Source organism: Symsagittifera roscoffensis, chromosome 1 (assembly GCF_963678635.1).
Source record: "Symsagittifera roscoffensis chromosome 1, txSymRosc1.1, whole genome shotgun sequence".
Taxonomy (NCBI): Eukaryota; Metazoa; Xenacoelomorpha; order Acoela; family Convolutidae; genus Symsagittifera; species Symsagittifera roscoffensis.
In genome coordinates, this window is record NC_087062.1 from 1,258,009 (window position 1) to 1,280,257 (window position 22,249).

The 22,249-nt window shown below is 37.4% G+C and overlaps 1 protein-coding gene across 1 annotated transcript; it reads right to left on the bottom strand.

Moving 5' to 3' along the window:
- Positions 1–452: 452 nt before the first annotated feature.
- Positions 453–19,241, bottom strand: LOC134856915 (long-chain-fatty-acid--CoA ligase 1-like). Its single transcript, XM_063873207.1, has 10 exons — positions 18,138–19,241; positions 17,142–17,494; positions 8,737–9,036; positions 7,036–7,197; positions 6,471–6,596; positions 5,509–5,652; positions 4,990–5,112; positions 3,854–4,072; positions 1,763–1,869; positions 453–992 (listed from the first exon to the last, which is right to left on the bottom strand). Exons 1-10 carry the CDS (start codon positions 18,176–18,178, stop codon positions 609–611), a joined length of 1,959 nt encoding a protein of 652 aa, XP_063729277.1. The 5' UTR covers positions 18,179–19,241; the 3' UTR covers positions 453–608.
- Between the last annotated feature and the right edge of the window lie 3,008 nt (positions 19,242–22,249).

The following is a 22,249-nucleotide window of genomic DNA, read 5'->3' on the forward strand; positions in this document are numbered from 1 at the left end:
ATTTAGTCTAAGTAAAAAAAATCCACAAAATTTACAAAATATTTTTAAAAATTACCACAAACGATCCCCCCCCCCCCCCCCCCCCCCTGAGAAATTTTAAGATCCGCCTCTGGTTATAGACAAGAAAATAGCAATTTCAAGAAATCTGATAGGTAATTATGTCAGAAACTAGCAAACTTTTTTTGAAATTTGCTAGATGTTGGGGATAAATCAGGGTTCGAATCTAGCTTCTATGGCGCAACGAAGACTGTCTTCGTGATTTGAAAAAAGTTTCATCGAAATCATTGAAATGTTTGAAAGCTTCATGATTTGAAATTTTTACTCAAGGCATTCTCCAACTGTTAAGGTATCTAAATTAAATAGAAATCTCGGTAAAAAAAGGAGTACAATCAAATACCGAGAAGTCTCGACTTTGCATTTTTATCTCGACTGTTGTGTAGTTTTATACTTCATTTACTAGTTTCATACATTCAATTCTTCAAAAAATGACCTATCATTGCTCCAAAATTTAAGCAAAATCTGGAATAAATACGTTTGTACAAAATATTGTTACAAAAATAGGTACACGGAACTGTAAAAGATATTTTTAAAGCAATCAGTTTCGTTTTTCATTGGTTTATTTTTAGGTACATTTCGTTGATTTCGTTTTCAAAAAATTTCTTCAGCGCAGGCCGTTTGCTTTTCATCGTGGGCGTGAGCAAATCATTTTCAACCGTGAACAGATCATGAGACAGAAAGATCATTTTTGGCACTTCGAGAGAATTGAACTGGTTTTCCTTAGCTTTTTCTTTTATCTTGTCCATAATTGAGGCTTTGATTTCGGCTAGGCGGCACAGTTGTTCGAAAGTGTCTCCGGAACTTCCGATCTTTTTCTTCTCGCAGTAGGAGCGAAGCACCTCCTCGTCCGGCACTACTATGGCTACAGTACATGACTCCAGGCTGTCTCCGTGCAGAAACATTTGGGCTATGAGAGGAATCTGCACGTAGGCGGACTGCAACAAAAAATTGGGTTAAAGTTATAAACCAAGTTAATATAGACTTGGTATAGACCCAGATAGAACAAATTGTTATCTTCCAGCCCAGCATTTAATTTATTTCAGATTAAATTTGCTAATAGCCGCATGTAAAATGATCAATGACTACAAGTTCGCTACTTCGAACCAAGATAACATCCTCCATCCGAGCTGATTTTGCGGAGGGGGGGGGGGGGGGGGAGGGTGTTAACTTGGTCTAAAAATTGATATACAGTAAGCAATGAATCCTGATCAATAACAAAAAATACCTAAAAACTTGAAATATTTATTGAAAAAATGAGTCTTTTTAAAATCACATTTTAATGATTGTAGACTTGTGATCAGGGTCGGATTGAAGAGAGAACCTCTCCAAAGGCCACCCTACCCCTCCCCCCAGCAAGAATTGGAACTTTTTGCTATTCAAAAGATCCCGCTTTCGCTACCATTGTTTCGATCCTTTTATGAAGACATCAAAAGATAATAGTTTTGAGGTGTAATGCAATTATTTGGTGAACATTTCCATACAAGTACTATAACACTGCATCCCTTGCAGTAAAGACTGTATGCTACACTGCGCAAACTTTATGTCTTTTCAGGGTTTTCTAAATGGCTTGGATACTCAGTTTTGTCGACTGAAACATAGTGGATGAAGTTTTTGAAAATCCGCCAAAACAGTAATCTGCAAACTTTCACCAATTCCTTCGGAAAATTAGAACTTGACAACATTAAACTCAATGAACTTTATTAACCTCCAGCTTCTCGGGTGCTATGTACTCGCCCTGAGATAGTTTGAAGATGTGTTTCTTCCTGTCTATGATTTTGAGACTTCCATCCGAGAGCCACTGGCCAACGTCACCTGAAAAACACAGAGATTGCAAACTGTTTCTTTTCAATTCCTGGTCAGCAAATTTTGCCACAACTTCCTTTGAGATCTCGTTTTTTAGACCCTCGCCGTTTTTTTTATTGAACTTGGATTTCCCAAACGCTATTCAAGATGATTTTTCTGTTGTAGTCATAGTGAAACATGACAGTGTGAACAACTCAACACATTTGAAAAACTTTATGTTCATATAAATCATGGTATGAACACTCTTCAGATAACTTGATACTGTATAAATTAAAAAGTATTTGAGAAACTGGAAAAAAGAAGTGTCGTATAAAATTACTCCAACTCGAAAATTTGACAAAAACCGACCGTGCCCGCGTTGAAAAAGCTAGCATATTGGTCTTGCCAGTTTTTTCTTACAATTGAATTTAAATTTTGAAATAGTAGTTAAAAGTATCCCACTATTATAAAAAGTTGCAGCACTTTTGTTCTTTTACCTTTCTCCGTAAAAAATCGTTTGGCTATTAGAACATGAAAAAGAACTATACAGATAATAATTAAATATGTCTGTATATCAGTGCCAAGCCCTGAACGTTCCGAGTAGCTTTAAGGCCAATTATAAAGTTTTTTTAGGTTTTGTAGTTTTTTCTTCATTTACCCTTCACGCGATAATTTCCCGTACAAAGGGATGACTTCAGTGGATCGTATTTTGACAGCATCTGGACAATTTTTCCCAGACTTTTCATGTCTCGGGCAAATATGTCAACAATGCAGCAATATCCCAAAGCTTTAATTCCCAGACAAAATGTCCAAAATTGTCAGAATAATTACCACACTAGATAAAAACCGTAGATTTTTTTGATAAACCTTATAACTTTTCCACGCAACTGTGCAGTTAGGCCATTTTTTTCTTGTATAACGTATTGGCGACAAAATTTGAGAGGACTCAAAATCTTTTCCACATACCTAAACAATTACTGCTTGATTGATGCTTATGCCAAACGTAAGGATGTATGATATTAGCTCCACTTTTTTTGTTCTTGACTTCCTGTTAATAGTGGAGGTCCTTATGACAAGCAAAAACAACGGAAAGCTAACTTATGACGCATACGAGTTTTTTGAACATCGAACATTGACACAGCTATATTTTATGACGATGTGTTTTATCTAAATGTAATTACCGTTTGAGCATTTTGCAAGGCACGATAACGATTATAATTAATCATAGTCGTTTTCCGATGCAGTTGACATTGAGTAACGAAACCTCAGAACATTTCTTAAGGCTAAAACAGTTGTATCAAATGAGCTACTTTGCCAAAAAAAGTTTTCGTCCAAAAAGCGTTGACAAATAAACTGCAGCAGCGATCCCAAACTATTCAGCCAACTAAACAACTATTAACAGAGTAAAGCAGGAAAGGCGACCAAAAATGAAGAACTAAAATCATTTACTGGTTTTGAACTGCCAGAGTTACTGAAATTGGCACACAGAGGCGAATGTTTTCTTGATAGGAAGTGGTTCATGGTTTTCATCATTCTTCGAGGATTGGGCCTTCTTGGTGGCAACAATGATTGGTTTTGCGAAGTAACTTTTCAACGTCTCCTGTTGAGACCATAATAAGACCAACTGCTTGAATCATTTTAATTTGGAACAAATTAATCTGCCGTTTGCGCTTGTTATAAGAACGCAAAATACCGCGCATTAATGGTCCCAAAATGGCCAATTTAGCAACTTTCAAACACTCATTAAGTTAAGAATGGAGATAATAAGTGGAACTTTTTAACATTTGAGCTCCATCCAACAGTATCTTTTAAATGCTATAAAAAATTCCGTCAAAAAAGCTCTGTTAAAAAGTCGAAAAATGATCGAACAAAAAAGCCAACCCAAACATAAATACTTCGCTCTTTCTTCGAAAGCCATAACAAAGAGCAATGCGAGATTATGCGGGGAGGGGGGAAAGGGGTATTTGAGGAGGAAGTGCTTGGGGGAATTGGGAGAGGGAGAGTGGTGGAATACCTGAGTGGACCCATCCCTTGTCGTCTATGGCCTCTCTAGTCTTCTCGGGGTCCTTGAAGTAGCCTCTAAACATGTTGGGTCCTCGGAAGCAGATCTCCCCCTGGTCTCTGGAGGCGAAGTAGTCCATCTCGGGAATGTCCACCAGTTTGCACTCGCAACAAGGCAGAGGTCCCCCCACTCTACCCGCCTCATACTGGAAGGGAAGTGTACCGAAAGCAGCTGAAAATTCATGTCAAAATTTTTTAAAAATCACATCAAGAACTGGAAAAAAGTTAAACTTGTCATAAATATGGCTTGCTTTTTGATGATAAATACAGAGGCGAATTAACAAATTTCACGCGGGAGAGGAGGAATTTCAAAAGTTTTCGTAATTTTTCTTGACGTCTTTTTAGGTCGACCAAATTGATATCCGAGCTCTCTCAAAGCATCATTAAGACCATATAGGCGCGCGGTCCCCCTCAAAATTAATATACTAGAATTAGTAGTAAGTAAATCAGCAAAATTTAGGGTCGGCAGGCCATTCGAAACGGATGCCGTAAAATAGTACCAAAGGGGGACTCTTTGGGCTGTGAGTGTTCGAATCTGAGACGGAGGGGGAGGGGGTGGGAGTCCTTTATTGCAGAAAAAATGTATAATCGGGATAATGTCGCAGTTAAAAGAAATCAGAGAAAGTTAAAACTTACAAAAAAAGAGTATACCTAGACAGTTATAAGTTGGCTGCAAAATTAAAGATTTCGACACATCGCAACACTGGAGACGAGGACATTCATTCCCAGCCACGTAGCCACGTTTTAATCTGTTGTTTTTACTAGACAATTTTGGCCAAACCAATACTATGCGACTGTATGCCAAAACGCTCTAGAAATGATTGTGGCCACAGAAATATGATGGGTATCCATAACTATTTCCCGGCTGATGATCAACAAACCGCCGTATCATGAAGCCGAAATTACATCAGAATTACGCAAATTACATTAGAATTACGCAACAATTGCATAACTAAAGTTACAACCTGTTGCTATGTTGCGCAACAATATCAATTTCTGTCTTGTTGGAATTGTAATATTATATTCGGTTTGGTGGCCCTTCTGCTTGTTGGCCTATTGAACTATTTCCCAATATGATGACTCACTCACCTGCGCATGTTTCCGTCTGCCCGTAGCACTCCAAGATCTCGCAGCCCATCACCACGCGGCCGAAGTTGAGCACCTTGTCGGATATGGGAGCACTGCCGATCAACATCACACGCACTTGCCCTCCTGCAAGGATAAAAACAGACAGTTGCTTCTCAAATTAATGAACAAACGTATGAATACAAAACAAAAAATAAAGCAGTTGTGGTGTTCGTGGAAGCGTTTTATTGAGAATTTCTATGTTTAAAACACAGAGCCTTCTGATGACATGAGGTTGCAGTAGGCGGCTCCACCAACCCACCCCCCCTCCCCCCCCTCCTCCTCAGCCTCACATTAGCATCAGTTTTATGGTGTAAAAGGGGTTGTAAAAGGTTAAGGATGAAGACACACTGTGTCTACAATGGCCTAATTAGCCCGCAATTTTTGTTATAATCGGACAATGTGAACAGAAACATTAAAATTTAAAAGAGGAAAGGGAAAAAGATGCGACTGGTGGATTGTGTTGAAAAGTGGCTGACTGACCGAGTACTTCTCTGGCCTTTTTGAATGCGATGCGGGAGAGGAGGGAGTCCTTGCTGACAGGCACCCCCTGACTCATCTGCTCCAGCTTCCCCTCCATCGCCCTCTCAAACAACTTCCGCTTCAGACAGAACGCCCCCTTCACACCTGCAGTGCACATCAAAGACACTAACAATACATGCAGCCATTCATTAAGGCCACAGTTTCTCACAACACTCGCTTGCTGTCATGTGAAAGCTGTCGAACACTTTCCACAATTCAAACACTTTTACCCTTTAATCTCCCTTTTTCCACCTGTAGTGAAGATTTAAAGTCACGAAGTGAACACCACAGTTTAGTTGAACTCCTTCAACGTCATTGATTTACGAGACATGCTTTTTTGTGAGAAGAGTTTGCAAAATTTTAAAATTTTTACAGGAGGAGGCTTAGCGCTTAGCTCCTCTCCCTTCTCTCTTTTTTGTCACTTGAACACTGCAAATGCAATTTTTTTGACGTGAAAAACTTTGTTCCCTTTTGGCTAATATTTGCTCATTATGCTTCATAGAAAACCCTTTACTAGCAGTTGAGGAAAAGCGACGGAGGGCTGTTAAGACGTTCTTCTCCCCTCAGGGATTCGGATTCACCAACCAAAAGATCCCCCATTTGGTTTTATTTTATGACATGCATTTTGGGGCCATAGCTGACAGAACTTTTGATTGCTATATACACAATTTGATGGAGTTTTTAAAAAAGGATCAGAACGTTGATGAAAAATTTGCTCGCAAACATCTTTTTTTTCGTTTTTTCGAAGAAATACACCGCCAAAAAAACTGCATGTTATTTTAAAGAAGGGCCACAAAATTGGTTTTCTGTTAATAGCTGTCTGTACCGATCATAAATCAGTTTTAATTTGGCCGATAAATTTAGACTGAATGAGGCGAGTGGAGTGGTTTGAAGTGTGTGCTGTGCTGCACTTGTTCACTTGCCCTGGTTGATTTGGTCGTAGAGTCTGTTAAGCAGTCTGGGCACAATTGGGAAGAAGGTGGGCTTCAGAATCTGGATGTCCTCCATCAACTTCAACACACTCCCACTGTAGTAGCCGATTCCAGAACCTCAATAGGAAAGAGACGGGGTTTAGGGGGGGGGGGTAAGAAGCTTATTGTCCGGGTCAAAAGAGGTGTTCGACTTAAGTTTCGGTCAAAAGAGGTGTTCGACTTAAGTTTCGATCAAAAATCTAAAATTTATCGGATACAGGTTTGGAAATGATCAAAAAAAACAACCAGTGAAAAGTGAACAGTTTTTTCCGCTGAAAATCATTCATATTTTCAGCGGAAGCTTCCGACAATTAGGCTTTCGCCCCCATTTAAAGAATATTTTCACGTGCAACAAACAAGGTCAGTACATTCCATAGTTGAAAAGTGATTTTGTCCGTTGAATTAGTCCAGTTGGTTACAAACAAACCGCAAAAAAAAGTTATTAAGTTATAAACACAATATTTATGTATAAATTATAATAAACTACAAAGTGTAACTAAATGGAGACATTGTGTACCAGTGTAGAAGACGGCGTAGGTGCAGACAGAGTTGAATGAGTGGGCGGAGGGCAAGTAGGACAGGTAGAGGTCAGAGGAGTCCAACCTGATGTTGGCCTTGATCAGGTAGAGGTCAGCACTGCCCACCACCACTCCGAACGCCTTGTGCGTCAACATCACCCCTTCAACGCACACATTTACACTAACTTTTAATCTAGTGACATTTATTTACTTTATGACGTAACTTGCGACTGGCTTATACGCACTAGCTCTGGGTATTTTCGGCTTGTTTATACCTCAGCCGGTTTTTCACATACAACTGGCTTTAATGGGGGAAAGAATTATGGCCTAAGTTTAAAAAAAAATAAGTTTATTGAACAGACTAAAAATTAAGGTCGAAGACAAATTAATATTCGCCAAATTAGCCCTTTACCCCGTACTTGAGAGAGCAGGATGTTAGCTAGTTTTTTCTAGATGAGGGCTAGCATCTTGCAGCATCTCAGAACATAAGTTGTAGCTTGTAAGAAACTTGTAAGATTTTTGCAAGATTACCATCGTTACAAAATTCACATAAAATGTTAATCTGACCACAAGAAAAAAATTGATTTAGATTTTTTTGTTCCGACCACTTCACGAACTATGGAACTAAGGAAAGAACTATGGCATATGGTGTCTTTATCAACCCATTTTGACAACCTGAAATAACGCTCGTAGTGGTTAAATATGGTATCATATTCACGCGCTATCAGCCGTAATTCGGTCTCCAAAAAACCTCGATTGTGTCGAGTGTGGCGTTGTGGTGCATCGGTTGAGATGGCGCCCTGCAATCGTATGATTGCGGGTTCAACTCGCACGTGCGCTGCAATTCACAAATTGAACTCTTGTGAGATAACCATAGCTTAGCTAACCTTACATAATAAACATTCGGGTTTTGTCCCCGGCTGGATAACTAAAAAAAAGTGAACTTGACGACAGTGAGTTTGAGTCCCAATTAGTTCTAATTCAATTCTTTACCTTCTTGTAGTTTCAATATCAGTTTAAATATTTCACCTAATTCAATTGCTGTTTCTAGAAATATGAAACCGGAAACTAAGAAAAAAGTTATCTTCTTAGTGTTGTGTAGCCATTAGTCAAGATTGCCACGTCAGTTTTTTTTGTGGCGGAACTTTGTATTCGGTTCGGGTGCGTTTTAGTTTTTTGTTTTCCAAGATGAAAAAATTAAAATATTCATTGTTGGAATGAGTAGAGCGATATATCATATTAAGCCCTTTCAGTCGGGATTCGAATGGCATCAAAAAATTTTCAAAAAAATGGTCTCGGTGTCAAGAAAAAACTGCTCCCTCTTTGTACTATTTTGAGATATCAGTATTTGGCTGACGAACCCTAAAATTTTTCTAAAGGCGCCTTTGGTGATTTGGGAGAGCTCAAAAAATCATTTTGGGTGACCTGAAAAAAAAGGTCGACAAAATTTTCGAACTTTTTTTGAAAATCCGCCCCCTCGAGAAAATCCTAGATCTGCCCTTGATTTTGCCTATTTTACTATCACTGTCGAATATGGCTAAGTTTTAGTTTTTCGTTCCGACTCTTTTATCACACCCACAAAAAAAACACTATATTGAACAAAAAAATTATTTCCTATTGTTTTTTCTGATTCTGAACATTATGTGCTACTTGCACAGTAACCGACTATTTGTTGTTTTGTAAAATTGGTTTAAGCGCACCTTTTGGCATTCCAGTTGTTCCGCTTGTGTACAAAATAGTGGCCAGATCCTCTTCATAAGCAGGGTCCACTTGGATCGGACTGCCGTCATCTGCTGTGGCCTCGACAGAACACAACTCCTGGAACAACATCACTTGGATGCCTGCTTGGAAGAGTAGCTCTGTGTCTTCGGCGGAGGGGTCGCTGTAATAGATGAGACACTCCACTTGGGATCCCTCGATGATTGACAGGTACTCGGCGGCAGATTTCAGTCCATCCACACATATTACTCTCATGTTCCCCTGAGATACGATGAACGAACCTGAAAAAAAACAGTGCATTTAGAAATTCCGCGAAGGAAAAATTAGCAATATTGTTCCCTACCCGGGTCGATGTCGTGCTTTTATGATCAGATTTAATAAGTCTGAATAGATCCGCGTGGGACCAAAAATTCATAGTCGCAACGCATGTAAAAATCTGAAAAGTCTCAACATAAGTGTGCAAAGTCAAGCAGAATCCGGGCCGAGGACCACGATTTCTTTTTCAACTTCGTCAATCGGGATGTTAATTAAAACCCATAGTCTGGACAGGGTTGCAAGTCGGAGACTGAGTCTGGAAAAAGCGTATCTCAGTCGCGGCATGCCTGAACATACCATCTTCTGGTCCAAACGGTCTGGACATGCTAACTTTTGCGCCACATGGTGGTCTGAACATAAAAACGCGTCCTCGACCCAGTTAGTTTTTGGGTCCAAATATCATTAATCTGTACATATCAAGTTTTATTAAAAGCGATTGCTTCTAGTAGTGAATTTGGAGGGGGAAGGGAAGGTACCGTACTTTCCCATTGCCGCCTCAAACTCTGTAGATTTGTTCAATAACACTTTTGAGCTTTCATTTTTTAAAACTTTACATCCACTCCTCTCAGCATACTCATTTCGTTCATAATTCTCGAGGGAAAAAAACAAAAGAATGCGTTTTCTAAGAAATCCAAAAGGAATACATACGGGGCTTTGGACCCAAAAAACTAGGAGGTAAAGTGAGACATTAACAGAGAAATTAACTCTAAAAGCAATTGTGGAGCTAACTGTTAACTAGAAATCATCAGTAAAAAATTTTTAAAAACATTTAAATTAATTCCCACTCACACTTAGAAGTTATGAATTATAAATTTTGAGTTCTTTGAAGTAAAATCTTCAACATTTTCTCGATGTTATACAACCATTCAGAGCGAACACCTGAGGGTTACTTACCAACGGGAGAGAGACGTAAATTGGCAAAATAAATAGAGGGTAACAAACATTACGAGACCAAATAAATTTATAAGAAACAATTATGAAGCCAAACAGTGCACTGGATAGGCGCACAATTTTGTGCCTGTATGTTCTTGGATTTCATATATAAGTCTTTAAACATGCTCCAAAAGTAAGAGAATTCCATTTGCAAAGTTTCCGTGAATTACGCGTACAAATACCTGCAACGTAAATTTTGTCGGCATTTGTTGTTGTTGTTGTTGTTGTTGTTGTTGTTGTTGTTGTTGGGGATTCACAGCACTGCTGTTGGGAGTCTTGGTCCCGGCGTCTTCTCTAAAACAATGTCCACTTGTTTCTGCACGTGATACAATCACAGAATAATTGCCACGTGCACGTTGTCATTTCTGAAAATCTCTCGTTTACAAATTTCCACATCGTGTTTAAAATTCTCGTCTTGAGGCCGATTCGTTTATCAAAATGAATATATGGTTCTAATCGATTTACAATCCTACTGGTTCTGAAAACAAATTCGTTTCTCGCTTTTTCCGTTCTCACTTTTCGCATCTCAAAAATTTCTATATTTCTAGCCCGTGTGGTTCGCCTGTTTAACACTATTTCATTTCGTTCATTAGAATCAAGACTGGCAAGAAGTAAGATGTTATTTAGCTGGATGAACATGGGCAGGGGTAAAATGTTTAGCAAGCGTAGTTCGTTGATGTACACTCCCGTTTTATTTCCAGTGATCCACCGGATTGCTTTCTTTTGAAATCGCTCCAACTGCAATTGATCCCCCCTCGATATATGTGTACATGAGAGTCCGTATAATAACACTGGGAGTATTAGTGACTTATACAGGCCTAACTTTACAAACGTATTTATCTTTGCTGATAGGTTTCTTCTCAGGAGGTACAGTACTTGGTTTGCCTTCTTTAATCTTGTTTCAATGTGTACCTTCCAACTTAAATCGCCCGACACAAAAATTCCCAGATCTTTCACAACCATCGATGTTCCAAGCACTACACCAAAAAGCATAGAGTTGGCGTCTCCGCCCCTAAAACTTACTTTTGCACATTTATCTAGTGCTAATTCCATTTTGTTTTCAGTTACCCACTGCTGAATTTTGTCCAGATCTTCTTGAATTTCAATTGATGTTTTTTTGATGGAAAGTAGTTTAAGATCATCCGCAAAAATATATGGTTCAGAGAATTTGAGTACTTCAGGTAGGTCGTTAATAAAAATGCAAAAGAGCAGTGGTCCTAAAAGTGATCCTTGGGGAACACCACTAGTGACTTCTAAAACTTTTGAGCTGATATTGTCTACTCGTACAAACTGTTTCCTGTTTTTCAAATAGTCATAGAGTACCTCTAACATGCAGCCTCCTATTCCTATAAGTGCAACTTTCTTGAGTAGATCAAAATGCGGAACTTTATCAAAGGCTTTTGCAAAGTCAGTGTAGACTGCTACAATTTCTGCGTTTGAGTCATTGTCAAGCGCTTCATATATTTCTTTCAGGAAGGAGAGCATGTTTGTCAAAACTGATCTACCTTTAGTAAAACCGTGTTGATGTTTCGTCAAATACCAGGCAAAGTAAGGGTACAGGTCTTTGTATATACATTTTTCAAGGACTTTGCTGTCAATATTTAATAGCGATACTGGTCGATAGTTGTTCACCAATTTTCGGTCACCTTTTTTGTGAACAGGAGTAACTGCAGCTGTTTTCCATGAATCAGGTATTTTTCGTAGGCGTTTTACGTTTCTCAAAATTTTGTTCATCGGTTTGCACATATTGCGGTTCGTTTTCTGAAAAAAGCTAGGTGGCAACCCATTTGGGCCGCGTGACTTTGTTACGTCCAGAGTTGATAAAATCTCACTTACTGTCTTTTTCGATATATCAAAATTCGTTAACAAGGGATTTCCAAATTGAATATCTCTAATACTAAAACTTTCTTTAGGATTAAAAACTGAATGAAAGAAGTCGTTTAGCATGTTGACTTGTTCGTTTGGATTTGTGCTTTCAACTTCATCTTTTATGAGTAACTTAGGAAGACTTGTATGTTTATTCAAGTTCTTTAGGTGTTTAAAAATTACATTAGTGTTCCGTGTTCTAAACAATTCCTCTTGGTAGTTTTTCCTGTCCACTTCCGATGATTCAGTTACTAAATTTTCAAACAGTTTAACTTGTTGTCTTCTGTAGTTGGTCGGTTTGAGTATACATGATTGCCGTTTTGTTTGTAACTTTTTGATCAAATTTGAAGTGCTACTTGTTATCCAAGGTGGAAGTGATTGCCTATGTCTTGTTCTGAGAGGCACAAAACTCTTAATGATTTCATCCAAATATTGGGTGTACTCCTCATGCATTTTGTTAATGTTTGTGTGGCATACTGGTTCAAATGGGTTCTCGTTTATAAAATTGTTTATTCCTTCAAAATCGGCATTTCCAAAACTTCTAAAATTTTCCAAGTATGGTTTCGGCTCTGATACCGTGCATTCAACAGACAACATTATGGCATTGTGATCTGAGCAGTCATAAATCTTGGAAACGTTAAAATCTTGTTCGGCACTTGTATAGCAATTCCGATAGAAGGCTACGTCTAGTATGTTCTTCACACATGTTGGGAAATCTATCGCCTGCCTAAAGAGTCCATTTTCAAAAATTTGCAGTATTTGGTTTTCTTCCTCGTCAGTACTGGTGAGGGTGTTCCAGTTTGTTTCTGGGAAATTTAAATCCCCACATAAGAGAAACGGTTTGTTTTTAGGAATGGCTTTGATCAGTTGTTCAAATTCATGCACTTTGTATCTGTAATTACTGTTTTTTGGCGGATTGTAGAATGAGCCAATTATCATTTCAGTTTGATGAAGTTTTATACTACATAGCACACATGAATCAGGAATGTCATGTTTGGTGGATAAGTCCTCGGTAATTAGACTATTCTTGACAGCTATTAGGCTGCCTCCGTGACAGTTTTTACCACTCACAATAGCTCTATCAGATCTATAGATGTTATATTCACTTAGAAAAAGCTCTGATGATTGAATATTCTCGTTAAGCCAAGTTTCGCTTAAGCATATGACATTAAAATTTCCAACTGCAATTGCATTTGCTAGCTTAGTTCTTCTCTCTATGTTGATTAGGCTTCTAGTATTTAGTTGCAGAATGTTGAGGAATCCTAGTCAATGCTGGGGTTCCTGAACTTCAGTGTCAATAGTTACTTTCACACCATCATTGAACAATTCTAGATTCCTTATTTTCAGCTTTTCGCGAGGAACGCCTTCATCTAGTAGTTGTCTTCGTTTCTTAAGGATTTCGTTCTCTTTAATTGCACTCTCTTTGGTCAATGCTGGTAGCAGGTAGACCTCTTTTTCGACCAATTGTTCTCGCTTTTCTCGGCTTTTTGCTAGTACTAGTCGTGCTTCATGTTCGCTAGGTACAGTTACCAGCAGTGTTCTTGGCTTCATTCGATTACGATCAAATTTTCCCAGTCGTTTTAGTTCTATTATTTTCGGCTTCACTCCAATTATGTCTAGTATTTCGTTTACTTCGTCATTTGTTGGGACAAGGTTTTCTCCTTTTGTTTTCTCAGGGTCCTCTTTGACCCCTTGTATCCTAAAACTTTGATTTATGTTGTGATCAGAGTTAGATCTGGCAGCATGTTGAGTGGTTTGAGCTTGATTTATCCGGGTGGTGGTTTCAGCAGCTACAACGGCACTATAAGTTTTTTCCACTTTATCGCATGTCGTTTTCATTGCATTTCCAATTTTTTGATCTACTAAATCGGTAAGTCTTCTTTCCATGCTTTTAAGGCTTTCAGTTACATCAATGTTTGAGAGCTTCTCGTCTATGTTGGCCAGGGTTTTGCATCTTATAAAGTTGTCTCGTTCATTATTTTGCACACAAGTATTACAAAGCAACATGACATTCGGCCCTAGTTCTTTTATTCCATTTATGGCCACTAGAGACAACCCAACACAAGTTGGTTCCAAATGCATTTGAGCGTTGCATGCGACACAAGTGTATGTTTTCTCGTTGCTGGCAAAGCCTCTTTTACATGTTTTGCAGTTTTTGCCCATTTTTGCTTATACTATGGATAGAAAAACAGTTAAGCCTGGTGGTTCCCGAAAAGGGGAGGCCTGTGGCTCACTCAGGGGAAAAGAAGAAATAGACAAACCTGGTGGTTCCCGAAAAGGGGAGGCCTGCGGTTCACTATTTCTACTTACGTTAATAGGGGCACTGACAGTTCTTGAAACGACACTCGTAATATACCAGATGTCCTTCTGTATTGCAGATGTTCGAATGTTTATCGTATAAGATTTTATTCTTGAGAATACTTTTAATGCCCTTCAGACCTTCTTCACTGAGGTGCACTTCGTCAGTTTTCAAATGATATGAGCTGTGGATTTTTTCACTCACTCCTCTAAACTTCCAAGTTCCTTTTATCTTTCTTAGGAATTCGTTTATTTTTGCAGATCGAGCTCGGTTCTCACTACGATGAGGGATTCCGATGACGAAAACTTTTTTGGCTCGTTCACACAGCTCCTCGGCTAGCTTCGACAGTTCTTCAGCAATGTCGCCTGCAGGTATACTGGAGGGGTCTTTTCCGTTGAAGGCGTCGTTTCCGCCGATGAGCAGAGCGATGATGTTGAATTTGTCTTTCTCGGGTAAGAAGTTTTGGACCGCACCAATTCGGGCCCCAGGTAGGGACAAGATATTGAAATTTGGAAAATCAAGATGGCGTGCTTGAGAATCCGCAATCAGGAGATTTTTTGAAGATGATGTCTTGAGCAAGTGATATCTTCTGTCGGACAATTTCATCGCGGGGCAACCATTGCTACCCCGGTAAACATTTCAACTATCTGAAACTATTTAATAAGGCTAAAGAAAATACGAATTACTGAATAAAATGGTTAATTCGATTGGTTTTAATTAACCATATTGGTTGTGTCGCGGATTCGGCAACAAGCGAATATAGCTTGTGTTAGCGTCCGCAACTGTAAGCGGATTCCGCAAAATGCCAGTGAAATCCGCAAAATTTGTAAGCGGAATCCACAAATGTAAACAGATTCTGGAAACTGTAAGTGGATTTGGATTTTTGTATTAATGAACTTGCTTGTGAGCATTTAACAGCTAGACATGGAATTCTTAACTATAGCAATGCGGAATTTAAAAGCTAGGACTTAACAATAAAAAGCGGAATACAGCGACCTAAGATGGATGCCGCCCTTAAGTATTTGGGATACATATCCGAGCAAGCAATTTTTAGGATCATAATTTTGGAAACACAACATTGAATAAATTCTTTATTTGGAGTTATTAGGTCGAGAGTGTTCGGAAACACAACACACAAAATTTACATATGTATATTTATGCTGTGCGTTGGACGAGTGCTTTATGCATGCTGTGCTCATGCTGTGCGTATCGCCAAAAACGTTCAGTATTTGGGATTCCGTCATTCCCAAATACTGATCTAGTTGTTGGAGAGTGAAGTAAAATCAGGTAGGCAGTATTTGGGATGGGATGATTGAGAGAATTCGAATAATAGGGGCAGTAACTGCAAATGAGTTCAGAGTGAAACTAAATCAGTAAGGCATTATTTGAGATGAAAGGCTCTCCGGCAATAAAATCTTGATGAGGAAAAAAAACAGGAACTGAGATCGAAGGAATTGAAATCAAAGTTGGGTGTTTGACAAGAATTGAGATCGGAGATGGGTGTTTGACAGGAATTGAGATCGAAAATTTGGTTTTTCAACTGGTAGCCGATCAACTTGGTAATTGAGGTTGAACTTGCTGGTGACCTTCTAGTAAAAAATGATACAATTTGAAAGGCCACTTTATAGATACGAATATGTAAATGGAATCCGAATATGCAAACAAATCGCGGACTCCACTAACAACTTGCGAATTGTACTTACAATTTATGGATCTCGTTTACAAATTGCGGATCCACTTACAATGCACAGAATGCACAACCAATCCAACCCAAATTCTGTTTCGCGAGAAGAAATATTTCAATGTCTGTTTTGGAACGCGCAAAAAACGTTAACTGAAAACTATCAGCTCATATCGGTCTAATTTTAGACAAACAATTTGATCATAGTCAATAACAAGACGGCTCGTATCAAGGCAAAGCTTGAAATGTTCCGATTGTCATTTAGTTGGTCTCGAAAAATTTTTTGTAAGTCAAGTTTTGGCAAAACTATGAATTTTAGACTGATCATATTAAAATTGAAGTTACATTTTGAGCTGTGTATGGATTTTTAAAAAAAGAATTAGATCCCTCTATTCACTTTGGAACGATTTTGAAGTGCGAGATAAATCGCCATGCGTGTAAATTATAAAACAAACAGTTCAGGCAGATGCATGGCAGGTCACAATAGTGGTGTGCACAGTCGACTGGGTCCATACAGATTACGAGATTCTTCTCCCGAGAGAACAGAGTTTTGTAAAATTGGTCTGAATAAAAACCCACCCGGAGCACATATATATTTCACTTTTTCTTCAAAAGACGGAACAATATTTTTATAATTGATTTTGTGATTTTATTGCCAAAAAGATAGCAACATTAAAATCCATTAAATCAATTATAATCAGTTGTTTTTGAATTTTATACTGACAAACAAAATATTTCAATATAATTGGTTATTATTACGCTATGAGCAAGTAATAGCCAGATAATAGATAATAATCGGAGAAACTTCGGTGGGGTAATGCTTCATTCTTCATATTTTTAGAGAATTGGTGAATTGCTGGAAATTTTTGTATTGTCCGCTGCTGGGCCAAACGGGATCAAAAGTTTTGGTATCGCTTCATATTTTGTGCTTCTTTAGCTTGGTTAGTTAGATACCTAACCATTCGTCTTTGAGTTGGAATAAAAATACGTGTTACCCCGGCTTATATAGCGAGGGAAAAATTTTGGACTTCCTGCCAGGAACTTAAAGAGTCCAGGGCTATCTTTATAACTCTAAAGTCGATTTGTAAGCAGTCATAAGCATGAAGAAACTTGCCAAGTTTGGATACAATTGACCTTTGAGCTGGGATGTTAATGCGTGTTAATTAACAATCAGTTCTTAGTTTTAATTCATTTATTCATTCAACTATTACCCTCATTATTTTTATTTTTGCTAATTTTATAACTAGAAAAAAGCAAAAATTCAAAAACTATGGAAGTGGCGAAGTGCTTACATCCTTCCTTCCCGAGTGTGTCGTAGATTGGCACTGGAACCAACGAGTAATACGCACACGCCAGCTGAGTCACGTCGAACTCCCACCTGTTTTTGGAATAGATTCCCACCAGACTTTCTTCATTCTTGTGTGGCTCCAGACCAAATTTCACCAAATGAGTTCCAAAAGTACTGGCCAGTTTGTCTACTTCGCTGTACGTTTTCCACACGTAAGAGTTTTCCTCTCGAGTTCCGAGACAGCGGCCATTTCTATTATAACGTAATCCTCGTTGGAATAACTCGTAGTTTGTTCGTTGTTTGATGTCGTCAAAAAAGTGTTCTCGGATTTTGCCGGTCGAGCACAAAACAGAAATCCTGGAAAAAAACTAACAGTTAAAAAATGTTAAGATTACTCGCTCATTTGAATATTTTAACGAGGCGGCGCTTTTTTTAAAATGTATTCGAAGATTTTGCTAATAAGAATTTCCAGATCTGCGTCAAAATTTTTTTGGTTGAAATGTTAGGACTTCTCTTAAATGCCGTTGCCGGCCGTTCATGAAGGTTTGACAAAAAAACTGCTCGACTTTGCACTCAACTTTTGAGGATATGCAAGCAAGACGCATTTAGAATAAACCAACCGTTTGCCGCTTTCACTAAAAATCTGAATCTTTTAGCGAACAAAAGGTTGAATTGCGAAGGGTGTCAGCCCAGACTACCCGATCGCCCAATTCTCATCATACCATTGTTAGAGAAAAAAAGGATATCTTTAACTTGTTATATAGGTATAATACTCGCCCACGCTAAACTGTTGAACTATATTTTTTTGTTAGGAGTGGGGGGACTAGTTAATAGGTACAAAGGGAAGGTACACTAAGAGGAATTGAACTTATTAATGCAGACGATTCATTATTTTCGGTTTTGTCCAGAAACTAGATGAAAACTATGAAACTCTTGGACTGTCACTTTTTTCAGCTTCGACTGCCACTTTCTGATAAAAAGTAGCAAGCTTGTACTTTACCTTGATCGTTCTAGATGGTCGTTGATAACTGATTTGATCATTATTTCAAAATGAAAAGTTGTTTAAAATAAGGCGAAATATTCAATATAATTGTAATTTTTTTGTATAAGACAATAAATAAAACGTAAACGCTTGTATAGCATCAAATATGCGTGTCGATGAGCGTTTTTACACCAACGTGTTTAAACAATATTAAACATACAATGACGTTTTAAAACGTTTGGAGCCTATGTTGTATCGAGCACACCGCGTTTCTTGTTCAGCGCATAAGCATTACATAAACAGCACTGAATGAAAAACGTGTAGCAGCGATAGTTTTTAAAATGCAAAAAAACTGTTTAATTTTATATAATTAGTGTGGAATTCAAGAAAAAGTTTAAAATCTCGCAATCTTGTTTATGATAAAGAAAGCTAAATATGATTATGTATCACAATTTTTTGAAACACAAACACGTACGGGTGGCTTACACCATATCGATTAGTTTATGCGTAAAAGCCACTTCAGTTTTTAAAGAATCAAGAAAACAAACATATGGTTGGTATGAATTGCAAGAGTTTACTTAAGACGCATTCACGATTTGACACGTACAGCTTCAGCTCTCAAATCACTATTAGAATGGTTTCAATTGAAGTTTGAATAACACACCGCCTGGACCTGGTCTCTTGCACTCTTGGTTATTATAATCAAGAACTGACCTTTTCTGGTAATAATTAACCTCTAATCAAACTATAGCAGTTTAGAGGGATGGAGTTCGCATGGCGGTTGGAGGCTGAAGATGCTTCGACCAAAAAACCATCCGATCTTCCTCAAGCCCGCCCGAAAAAATCCACGAAACCATTTTTTAGCTCATTCAAAATCAGCATAAATCATAGTTTCTAATTTTCTTCTTTTTGTTTTTTTGGCAGCTCGCACGAAATCTCTTTCATTCTTAAATCCTTCAATTGCTCCAACCCCGAAGTGTGAAGGAGCGATAAAGATAGGTTCGGTTGTTTTTTGATTCATTCAAGGTGAGGTAATACAAATAAACGCCAGATAAACCCGGGTTGACCTCCATAGACCAAAAATGCTAATCATACAATTCCATTGACTAAGTCTATGAAAAAATACTAATCATACAAATTTCATACATTTTGCTAAAATGGTGTCATCGAATTTTCGAAGAACTTTTCTCTTGTTTTGGCATACATTTTGGTGTATCGTACTAAATAAAAAAGAAAAACTTTTTGTCAAAAAAATGCTAATCATACAATTTCCATATATGGAAATTGTATGACTAGCATTTTTTTGATGGCGGCAACAAAAGTTTTTCAAAGTATTTTTGAAATTGCCCCCAAAATTTTTTTTTGTTTTTTTTTCAACCGCAAGATGATTTACGTACTCGAACAAACATTGTGTATGTAACCAAGGTGTATGTCATTTGTGTTCGGTTACGAACACAACCAAAAAATTTTGAGAAATTAAAAGGTAAAAAATCAATATTTTTGGTTTATGGAAAAATGCTAGTCATACAAATTCCATATATGAAAAAATACTAATCATAGGCCTTTCATGCAATTTTCTGTACGTAAAGAATTGTATGGAAAGTGTATGACTAGCATTTTTCCATATATGGAAATTGTATGACTAGCATTTTTGGTCAACGCGGGAAAGCAACGATTTTTACGCTATTGAAGTCTTTATCATTAAGATTCGACACTTGAAAGTTTAAAAGTATTTTAGTGCCCAAACTTTGATCTTCGAATCTTTAGTTCTCTGTAATGAGTGCATCATAAAATATGACAACTAGAACTCTTTTTTAAAGCTAGGTTTGACCTATTTTTTGCTTTTGGAACCTGATCTAAACTACATTTTATGATTGGATAAATTAAATGTTTTACCAATGTAAAGTATTTAATATTAACCAATCATGATCCATCTAACTAACAACCCACTTATTTGTAAGTGCTGAAGTTACTTGTAATTTCAGCACCAGAGAGATTTGAATTTAACTTAGAAATTAGTTGGACTCTCCCGAGCACTTCAGCAGCCGCAATAAACCAGTATACCCTAGATCTATTGAGCCTAGCAGAGACTAGTTAAACAACCTGAGACTAGATAGTATAAGAGTAAGATTAGGATCGGTATTAGACTAAGAAGTTGCACGAATCTATCCGGCCGAAAATAAGATAGCGTGACGAGCAGACGGTGTACCCTATCCGAAATTACTCTATGAGTTAACCACATCGGTCCTAACTCATCTGGTGCGACCATAAGTCTCGAACAAGACCTTAATAGCTTAGAATTAACCAAAATAGATTAGAAATTAGACAAAAACATTTACAAAATGTTATACGACAATAATTTAATCGAAATGTCTCTACGACTCAATAGATCAGAGCCAATATTCCGAACCATAACAGAACTACCCGGAATTGGAAGAAGACCTCGAACCAGAGACGACATACGACAAAGTAGAAACTTGCCATATAGCTATATGATAGTTAGGCAAAAACCAGAACAAACTTTTATATTTAGAATACTACTGGCAATGAATTTAGATTTTCATTTGCAAACATAAAACCTTGAAGCTAATCTTCAAAATCATTTCAGGCGCTAAACAAAATTATTAATATACAATAACGATTGATAAAAAGATCTAAGATCGTTTTCCTAAAACTCTGCAGTAATATACAAAATATGTTTGAAAAATATTTATTGAAAAATAAAAAATAAAAATTAGTAGCATGACAATAAATGGTTAGTAATCATAAATCATCCTGTTGTTCCAGCTCCATCACCTAAAAGATAACAGCAATCATAAACCCACTAATATCATCAAAACACTAAATCTTTCCTTTACACACATTTAAAATTTTATTAAAACTTAAATTCACTTAATTTTAAAACCAGATCATCAAGGCTTATCCTTGGATCTTAAATCATTTTCTACTTAATTAAATTTCAAATTTGATCATCAAGGCTTATCCTTGGATCAAACAGAACAACTTTGTTCTCCCCCACCCACTTAATTAGTGTCTAACGACCTCAAACGTCGATTCACTACCCAACCCTTTCTAAAGACCTAAGACTAATAGAAATTTTTAAACAAAACTAATCATTCAAATTAGGATAAATAGTGAAGAACTTCGGTTATTCATCCTTCACTTGACCCCCCCTCTTACCAGACCCAGGATAAATCTTAGACTTAGTAAGTTTAAAATAGTATCTAACGAACTACTCGCGTTCTAATTATACCTGAACCTTGTGGATCGATTTACTATTCTCCAACCCTTGAACACAATCACTACCCCTAAGTAAGATTAAGTAAGTTAACACCTTAGCTTATACTAGTCACGAGAAAGTAAAAATCATTCTTCGGAATCGATATACTTTTCTCTCCAACCCTGAACAAATAGACCCAGGTTAAGCTAACCAAAAAATCGTAAGAACTAACTGTTTAGGAAAATAGAAATCATTTAACAACCTTTTGCATCCGTCATCCAAAACCTTATGTCATTTAAAAACCTAGGAAATAAACAAACAATCGTTTTACACAATTGTGAAATAGATAACAAAAAATACGACCTTGTAATCACACCTCATACACAAACAGTTGGATACATTCGCACAAAACGACAAACACTAAAGAGGAAAATAATAACTAAACAAAGACAAATAACACGAAAAAGATTTTCAAAAAATCGAAACGCATTTTCAGAATCAGAAACCAACAGTTTAGACGAACTTTACAAACTAAAAGAATCAATAGATAAAAATTGCCCACTTCACGATCAATTATATTTTTCTGACTCAGAAACAACTTCAAATTCATCACAAAGAGGAAAAAGAAGAATAAAAAAACAGTACAAACACAAACCAGTACATCTATACAATTGGAATCAACCAATTCGACACATTAATAATTACATATTAACAGTCATCGAACGGAAAAATGAGTTCAACGCACACCCCAGGTGACGAAACTCCAGATGATGATGAAATCTTTCCTTTTATAGTAGATGCAGATACTGATAGAGGACAACACATATTTTGTCAAAATTTACTCGTAAATTTATTTGAACCCGGAATCAGTCCATGTAAAACAGAGTTCCCAGATGTAAAAATCAAAAGA

What these genes read in the sequence shown, in the direction of transcription:
- LOC134856915 (XM_063873207.1), bottom strand. Translation starts at nt 18,178, where the DNA reads ATGATCAAATCAGTTATCAACGACCATCTAGAACGATCAAG. An exon ending in AACAACTGGAATGCCAAAAG is followed by an intron (nt 7,198 to 8,736) that starts GTGCGCTTAAAC and finishes TGTGCGTTGAAG; the next exon opens with GGGTGATGTTGACGCACAAG. An exon ending in TAGCACCCGAGAAGCTGGAG is followed by an intron (nt 993 to 1,762) that starts GTTAATAAAGTT and finishes TTTTTGTTGCAG; the next exon opens with TCCGCCTACGTGCAGATTCC.